We start from the raw sequence: 9,419 nt of genomic DNA, 5'->3' as shown, positions 1-9,419 counted from the left end.
TATATATATATTTAGCTGATTGACTGTGAGTTAATTAATATATAAAAAAAACCTTAAACAGTTCTAAAATTTTGTATTCAAAGAAAAGCAGCAAACTTTGGTGTTTTGTTCAGTGACTATTTTTAATCACTCATCCATGAACATTTTTTATTTTTAATTTGGTTTAGAAAGTAATTATCTGTAAGATATACATGTTGTAATGAAGTAGTGGCTTGGGTATTTTTTAGTGGTAGCAAATAAAAAAATTTAAATAAACAGCTCATCCTGGTTTGAATCTGGCTTAGCGGCAGGGTCCAGGAATTTTCTGAGAGAGCACACCTCTTTACCTGATTAATTTCAAACATCTAACCAAAAATTTTTATTTAAAAAATATAGTTTTAATAATTCTAAAATTCAATATGATTTTTCAATAAAAGACATAACAATGAACATGCTTATTGTATTTATATGTAATAGAAAGAAGTTTTCAAGCAAAAAAAAAAATATTTCAATAGTATAAATACAGAATTTATTTATTTAACAATACTTAATAAAAATTATTTATGAAAAATTTAGACCTGAAAGGAAATAAGTTAATTTCTTAAATAATTTAACTATGAATATTTCAATTTATTGAACCTATTCAAAAGAAAACATTATTTATAATTTATTTATCAACAGTATAAATATAGAATTTATTTATTTAACAATACTTAATATAAAGTATACATGCAAAATTTAGACCTGAAAGCTGAATTAGAAGAAAGCCGATTTCAAAGATGTGACAATTTTCATATTAATTCTATAACTATTAATACAACCTGGTGAAACAGGCAGACTATCAGAAGAGTCAATATTACAAAACATTAAGTGTATTGAAGCATTCAATGATATAGGGAAGCAACATAGTTTCAAAGATATATTATAAAAATATGGCAAATTACATTTTTTTTTTTTTTTTTTTTGTCAATTAAGCTTGATATTTTCTGCCTGATACATGCTTAAGTAATGCCTCATGAAATTTTATATGAAACTAATGATATTAGTTCCTATGAACTTACTAGTTTCTAATCATGTAGTGAAATTATGAAGGCTATTATCAGAATGTTCATCTTTAAAAGAGAAATTAATATTCTTTGTCAGGACAGAGAGCAAGAGAGTGTATTCATTCAGCTTAGTCCCAGATCATATAGCTGCCTCAGGGACAGGAGTTCATTTCCTCTAAAGAAGTGTGAAAATAATTAAATACATTTTATTTGTAAATTATTGTAATACATTAATGTAATGCAGGGAATGTTTTAACAAGTATTTTTTCCATATTTAATTATTAATTAAATATAGAAAAGATTAGATATATATCTTATGGTGACATTTAAATATTTTCTATATTTAATTTGATCTTATAACCATTGACAAAATTCCTTAATATTCTAGTTTTACTTTTAATAAAAACACATACGTTATCTATGCACCAATTTATTAAACAAAATAAAATTGAACATTTTTGAAGACTGAATGTTAAATCAATGTTCTGAAATTGAACTTACTTTAATTATACAAATTAGTTACTACTTGAACAAATTATCATTTAATCTTGATTACACTTAATGCTACCATATGGAGAAAATAAAAATGTGGGTGCAGGTGTCTATAGCAGCCTGTTCCAACTGTCAACACCTAAAGGAGCAAACGCTACTAATTTTGATGAAGAGGTAGCTGCTATTACTTTGGCTTTAGAAAAGCATACTCACGCCAGCGAAAAGAAGATAGTTCTGCTGTTGAATTCAAGGGCAGCACTGGTGGCAATAGCGTCTGGATATCCCTCGGGTAATGCTGGAATTCTCGCATGCCAGAAAACTATAGAAAGTAAAAGAGAAATACTTAAACTATTGGTGATGGAATGGATTCCTGCCCATTCCGGTATACTTGGAAATGAGGAGGCCTTGCATGATTGACTTGCACTATTAGGAGCTAGCTAACCACAGCCGTTTCTTCCTATCTCCATGGACATGGCGAAAGAAATGGCCCGAAGCGCTATAACTGAAAGAGCAGAGGAAAGGAGTAGAGGAGAATGTGAGGGCAAGAACTGGGCGGCATTGCTAGACCCTAAGAAGCACCCTCCATTGACTTTAACAAGAGCGGTGGCAGTGGCATGCTTTAGGTTGGTCACTGGACATGACTATCTGTGGCACCTCCTGAAGAGGATAGGAGTGACTGAGTCTTCAGACTGCATCCTGTGTGGAAATAGTGGGATGACCGCTGATCACATATTTACATGTACGGCAACGGCAGACTTAATTTCAGATAGAAGTTACGTGAATAAAGCTAAAGTATACTGGGGTGTACAAAATAAAATGGCAGAAATGGCTCCTTTGGCGTAGGAAAAAAAAAACTTAATGCTACCATTAACAATGTTTGTTATTTTCACAATTAATTATCTTTCAATAATTTTAAAAATTTGAACTTAGGCTTGAATAGAGTCTAAGATATTTATTATAGTAGACCCTCATTATAATGTGAGTCATTATACCACTAATTTGGTGATAAACAGTGGTGCAGTCCGGAAGGGGCACCAATATATCCTCCCATCCCCTCCCCACAAAATCAGGAAAAACTTTAAATTATTTTTATCTTTAAACAAAGATTATAAAAACCTATTTTTAAATTAGATAACAGTTCACAACTCACAATCCATAATGGAAAATTATAACCATTTTTTTTGTTAACCCCCTGGCAGGTTATTTCTAATATACAGGAGGGATTATCGAGTGGTGATCAACCTATTCTAACTGTAGTGAGAGGGTCAAGATTTCACTATTTGGTACTGTAATTAAATAACAGTCAATTTCGCAGTCTGGATTCGCAGTCTATTGCAGTTCCAAAGTTGATAAGTGCGACACCTCAGCTCCCTCCATTACAGACCACCCCTCCTCAAAACCAACTTATACTATAATTACTTCTCCTTTAATTATAAAACAGCTTTTGAATTCTGTTTGCTATGCTTGCTCAAAAAGGATGTTCAAACACCTCAACAGTTTAGTAAATAGTTTAGGCCTTCTTCTTCCAAGAATACTTATATTCCAAATATAAGCTCTTCCAATTACTTATATTTTTCTGCCTCTCTACCTTCTGTTACCATTACACCAGTAGTTTCATTTCCCATTAATCCATATTATAGCAAGATACCACTATATTAATAGTAATAAAATTGAAGATTTATAGTCAAATTCTTATTCATAGTACAATAGCTAAATCATAATTATATGAAATTAAATATGCAAGGCAGTGACACATTAATTACAGTAAATAATTACTTGGGAGCACGCAACAAACTTCTGAGATTTCTGTCGACATCGAATCCTCCCCCATGTCCTGGAATAATTCTTATAGCCTTATTTATTATCTTAGTTCGGTTATATCTCTGAAGACTGGGACATTCAGGTCGAAGAAATAGCCAGATATATTTATTTTGTAAATCCTCTACCTTTTCAAACAATCCACCTGGAATTAAGACAAAAACAATCAAATCCATTGTATTTTAGTAACTGTAAATCGTATATTGTTTATGTATTGAAATTATTTCAGTTTATTTTTAACTAAAAACTTTAATCATACAAGAAACCTAGATGTAAAGAGATGCTAGAAGCGAATTTTGAAAAATGGTTAGTGCATACAGGCAATGAAAGGATATAAAGTTTACTTGTTCGTAAAAAGATGCAAATTATTTACTTGATTGAAACTGCTTATGGTAAGAATTACTAAATGAAGCGTAATGGAGCAAATAGGGCTATTTAAATTTGAGAATTTTTCAGGAAAACTAAAAACATGCATATTTCAAGTGTTTTTTTTTTTCTTTTTAAACATTTGTTATTAAATCAGTAGTTTTAAATAGATAAATAGTAGAATTATATTAGAAAGAGATTTGTAATATATTTTTAAGCTTCTAACAACACCAAATTTTAAAAAATAAAATTAAATATATTGGATTCTTAGAGAAAGTGAACAAAATTCAATAAACCGGGAAAACAACTTATAAAAATTTAACATTCATGTTAAATAATTCTGTGAAAAAGAAATGACAAAATAAAATGTGAAATTCTTAAGATGGATTTTTTTATAAAAAGTGCCAAAAAGTATTTTATTATTATTTTTAAACATATGGCCTTAATTGCCACAAAATAATTTTTAACTTTATTAAACAAATAAATTAATTAACATAAAAAACATTGCTCAATCTTACGTTCCAATGACCTTATATAATATTGATCAAAGAATTTATTTATTATTGAATATGTTACTTAAAAACCTTTTTTGCCTCTATTGGCAAATACTCATTGTAATATTTTTTTGTAAAACTACATTTCAGGTTCAACTTTTTTATTGGTTGCATTTCTGCAGTTAAGAATAAGAATAAGAAGAAATCTCAAATTTTCCAACTTTTTCAGTTGTTCTAATTATTGAGAGTATGACCCTCTTGACTCCTCCCTCCCTTCTTCCCTCTCTGCAACAATATTCTTGAAAGAGAAACATTAAAATAACAAACGGCTAGTAATCTGGAGGAAAAATGAATACATCTGACATTCCTTACTTTCTTTAAGGCTTTTTCTTATAAATTCTCTAAATGTATTATGGAAAATTATTTATCAATCATTTTCTACACTTCTGATGTTTTGTTAATTTATTGAGTTGCCTACTATTCAAATGTTATCAATAAAATATATGTATTAATAATAAATATTAGTTTTTATCTTTATAAAATGAAATAGATTTCTGATCTCTCAATTTATATTAAAATACATTTTAAAATTACTTCAAATTTTCTAGATTATGAGAATATTATTTATGGATATTCTAATAGAATGAATATCCATTATTCTATGAATTATTATTATACATTTAACTATATATATATAATATATTTTTATAGGAAGTTTTTCCAATAATTTTTTAAAGACATGAATTATGGGTGACAAGAAAATATGAAAAGTGATTTACGAATATGATTTTAGTGAATTATTTATCTTATTTTTATTCTTCACTCATGAATCATTAACATGGTAATGTTCTAACTGCCTCAAATTAATTAACTCTATACTCAAATTAAAATATGTGATTCTTAATTTTCTGTTGCTATCTTCAATTTTTTTTTTTTCGGCCAAGACTTCCATTGGAGTCTTCTATTGCCTAACCATGGAATGAGGGTCAAATTTTTTCATTTTGTGGGACCGCCACTCAATGAAAAAAGTCAACGCCCCAGGCCGGATTCGAACCGGCACCGCCAATAGACATCAGCAGATTGGTAAGCCAGTGTCTTAAACACTGAGCTACGGGCAGCCCTATCTTCAATTTATAATACTGATAGGGATGAGCTGTTAGTGGTTGAATTTTATTCCAAGATGAATGGAGGGAGATCCATAGTTTTTCCTCTGAATTTAAATGAATTTTTAATCGTGAAGAAAAAAATAATGCTTAGATTTAAATTTTTTATTTTTGAAAGGCTTATATAATCAGAATACATGTATACAACCCAGTAAAAAAATTATAAAAATAATTGCATTCCAAGATAGATCATTTTATTGTTATTAAAATATGAGGGTGAGAAGTTCTTACCAGTAATAGCGACTGTAGAATTCCTACCAGTCTTCACTAAGACAGTAATATCAACGACAGTACGGCCAGGAGTAGGAATTATTTGGAGGTTATCCTCATCAATCATATAAGGATTGTCTACAATTTAAAATAATCCTAATTTTTTCTATATCAAATCAAATATATACCTTATCTACAGTTTATAACATGTTATCTTACCATTACTAAATGAATTGGGATAATAGATATCCCCCTTTGAAATGGAATGTCCAACAATATGTATACTTTTTAAAAATAGATGGTTGTTCCCAATATTTCCAGGATCTCCATTTGTGCTGATGACATAATGTATATCATTTGGTTTCAGTTTATGATCCTTTAAAGCTGTTAACAGAGGTTTAATAATTAATGGAGTATTTTAATAATAAATGAATAAGGAACCATACTAAATATAATTTCTAATCACATTAAGAAAATATAGCCCATCTTAAGCATCTGAAGTAACTTCTGGTCAGAAGTTGGTGATAAGTTATCAGTTTTACTAAGTTCGGCATTTATTTGGATAAAGTTAGGCAATTAGCAGAAAAAAACTCTTTACAGTCTTGATTAACTTTTCTATATTTGCTGTTGCAAGTGGATACTCGCTTAATCTGGTGAGACTGAGGGGACCCCATTTCAGGCATAATTATTGTAGAAAATAGGTTTTATTATTTAGTTTGTAAAGAGAGTAGATGGCGACACTGCTCTGGCATGAGGTAGCTTGGCGTCCCTTGGGGCTAGAACAGTCGGTCGTAGCGTCTATTGGTGTAAACACTCATTCTTTTTCTTTCTTTATAAAACCCTCCCTAAATTCCACAATAAACTGGTAGCAGAACGTGATTTAGTGTATTAAAGGGTTAAGTACCAAGAGTAATTTACGAATAATAATGGATATGTAAGCTTTGTGATTTTATTTAGGACTACCCTCCGAAATCAAAACACAAAGGACATGGACGCTGCGGGATTCAACATGGAAAAGCTCGCTGCAGAAAATTATGGGATCTGGTCAATGAAAATTGAAGCATATTTAGAAGTAAAGGACCTATACGAAGAAATTATTGAAAAAGATCCGCTGACTGAAGAAGATGCAGCTTGGAAAAGAAAAGACATGCAGTTACTCTCTATTATTATTCTAATGGTTAGTGATGATGTATTTCCGTCAATAAGAGATGAAAAAAGTGTGAAAAAGGTTTGGGAAAAGTTGAGAGAGAGGTTTGAGGGTGTTCCAGAGGAAAAAGTGATGGATTTGATGTTTGACTTTATGAAAGTTAAGAAAGACAGTAGCGAAACAGTAGATGAATACCTTACAAGGTTTCAGTGTTTAATCCAGGAGAGGGATTAACTAGGTAAATCTTTCGCAGACAGAGAAAAAGTGAGGTACATTACAGAAGGCTTACCACCCTATTATGATCCAGTTGTTAACCCCATAGGAACATTGAATTCGGTGAATTAAGACATATGCTTTTATAATAATTATAATGTATATTATAATTATAATGTACAGTTGTAAATAGCAATAAATAAATACTTAGAAAAAAAAAAATATTTCTTCTATTACCTTTGGAATATTCTATCTTACTTCCATTTTCCCCCTTCTTATAGTGATTTTGTCTTTTGTGATTCTGTTCCTTTTGATCTAAGTTATCCTGGCTGCTCTTCTTCTAAAGTCCATTTCCACTGCTGAGAATTTGTTTTTTCTTTGCTATCTTTATAAGCAATTTCACATTCATTCAATACACACAAGATAAATAAATGGTTTCCACCAAAAACCCAACAGTCTAATTTTAAAAAACATTTCAGAGTGCTTCTCTGATACAAGTTGTAGTTCTACTTCGCATTCAGTAAATTGATAATCACCATGAAAAATTAAATTAATAAACCCAAATCCAGCAGCAATTATCAAATAATGTAAAAATTTACTTTGGTAGCTACATTATAGAATGACTAAAAAAAACATAAAATAAAAATGTATAATATTTACAAACCATTTACAATCAGTTTACCATCGGCAGGTATCAATGTGTTTACTATGCAATTAAAGTTTCCCTTTATTAAGGAACAAGTACTCATCGCTAACTTTCCTCCATCAGTGGTTGTAGAAAAGCCTTCATTAATTTCAAAAACTTCATAAAATGACATTTTTGTGCCTAAAAGAAAATATGAATAAGCTTCATGGTAATTAGCAACATATTAATGTAAAAAACTCCCTTAAATTCATTATTGATATTATTGTATTATTTATAGCTATCACTCTACACATCATATTAAAAATTATTTAATCTAATCTAGAAATAATTTTAACTAGACAATTTATTATTATTATTATTAAAACAAATGAAATCTGTTAAAAAAAAAAAAAAATAATATCTATCTTTTCAAAGTTTTTAGAACATTTTTAATTATTCTTTCCAAATCTTTTTACTTCAATTGTTTCAATCTCACATTGATTTGTTTTTGTTGTTTTCGATCTTAATGTAACTCTGAGAAGTAATTTGGGCCAAAAGATAGAGGAAATTTACATGAATTAGGATCAATAAAAAAATCCACCCGTTTTTTATGACTGTGCCACCAATGAACGTAAAACGATCCTAAATCAATTTATATACATACCTTAATAAATTTCAAAAGTTACTTAAACACAAAGTTACAAAACACTTGAGTTTCTGGAGTCTTATAAGTTAGCACAATAGATTGGACTTTGAATTCCTTATCTACCCAAGGAAGAATTTTTCTCAGAACTTCGGGGTTCTGACTAGATATTGCTTGTTCAGAAAATAAATAAAGACATTGGAACACTTGCAAAAAAAAAATTAAAATCATTTAATCTTGAAATTTGGTTTCGTTCAGGGAGAAAGTATTCCTGAACAACATAATAAATTCTCATGGAATAGGGGACAGCCCATGAACGAATATCCCTCCATATGTATTCACAAACTAATTAATAATCATCGGTTCTTGCAGAGAACCGCTTCATTTATAAAATTTGAACGAGATAATATTTCAAAAATTGATTATCATTTTTCTATAAGACTTTACTACTAATAGTTCAGAAGATACAACGAAAAATTATATGGTTATGAAAGCTTGAATACTATGCAAACAATATCTTATTAAAATAAAAGTACTAGACATAAACCAAACATAAAACTCGTCTCTTAGAAATATGGTGGTAATTATGGAAGAATTTTACTAGTAGATGTTTCTTATAAAAAAGGCACTTTGAAGCCAGACTTAAGAGTTTCAAGTTCAGTTTTAATTCCTAATGGGTTCTTGAACCCTAGGATCAGTTTCTAAGAGGTTGCCAGTACTTCAAAATAGTCATAGGTTTGAATGTCCTCCAGCCGAGACAGTATGTCTGCGACATGTTCTTTATCTGGCTGATAAAGTTCAGGTGTTCGGCGAAATGATGCTGCCTCAGTTTTTTTCTTAAAACCATTTGTCAACCTTTTATGATCCGTAATTATCGTAAAGGTGCTGCTAGTTTGCCAAACTTGGGCAAATTCGCGCATTCGTATGAAAGTTGATAGGTTACTTGGATTGTCTGGTTAAAGTTAGCTTGAATTTGTGTTCGACCCATTGAATATCATACACCCAATGAAACGAGATTTGTGCTGCATCCACATGTTTGTGTTCAGTTAGCATTGTTTAAAGGGGCCTCTACATGTTGGCCGAGCCATGGCGAACTCAGACATACGCGAGCATGTGGATAGGTGGCTCGGCTTGGTTGGCCTAGGCTCGTTGCCGAGCCGTCGAGAGTCGGTTTTTGGACACAGATCAAAGGGGTTCGTGAGAGCGCTCGTGTAGCATCTACA

At 30.5% G+C, this 9,419-nt stretch overlaps 1 protein-coding gene across 3 annotated transcripts; it reads right to left on the bottom strand.

Annotated features, from left to right (window-relative positions):
* Nucleotides 1-566: 566 nt before the first annotated feature.
* On the bottom strand, nucleotides 567-8,397 carry LOC106687953 (metallo-beta-lactamase domain-containing protein 1). 3 transcript variants are annotated; one of them, XM_014432152.3, is made up of 7 exons: nucleotides 8,218-8,397; nucleotides 7,593-7,754; nucleotides 5,788-5,952; nucleotides 5,590-5,706; nucleotides 3,294-3,480; nucleotides 1,731-1,836; nucleotides 567-1,200 (listed from the first exon to the last, which is right to left on the bottom strand). In XM_014432152.3, the coding sequence occupies exons 2-6, from the start codon at nucleotides 7,744-7,746 to the stop codon at nucleotides 1,764-1,766; spliced, it is 696 nt and encodes a 231-aa protein (XP_014287638.1). In that variant the 5' UTR covers nucleotides 7,747-7,754; nucleotides 8,218-8,397; the 3' UTR covers nucleotides 567-1,200; nucleotides 1,731-1,763. The 3 variants fall into 3 exon arrangements, with proteins under 3 accessions (XP_014287638.1, XP_014287640.1, XP_014287639.1); XM_014432154.3 differs by lacking the exon at nucleotides 5,590-5,706; XM_014432153.3 differs by lacking the exon at nucleotides 1,731-1,836 and having other exon boundaries at nucleotides 8,218-8,371.
* Between the last annotated feature and the right edge of the window lie 1,022 nt (nucleotides 8,398-9,419).

This window comes from Halyomorpha halys, unplaced genomic scaffold (genome assembly GCF_000696795.3).
Source record: "Halyomorpha halys isolate HHAL.00 unplaced genomic scaffold, Hhal_1.1 Scaffold1034.1, whole genome shotgun sequence".
Taxonomy (NCBI): domain Eukaryota; kingdom Metazoa; phylum Arthropoda; class Insecta; order Hemiptera; family Pentatomidae; genus Halyomorpha; species Halyomorpha halys.
Note: the sequence above shows the minus strand (reverse complement) of the source record. Positions and strands in the feature narration are given on the sequence as shown.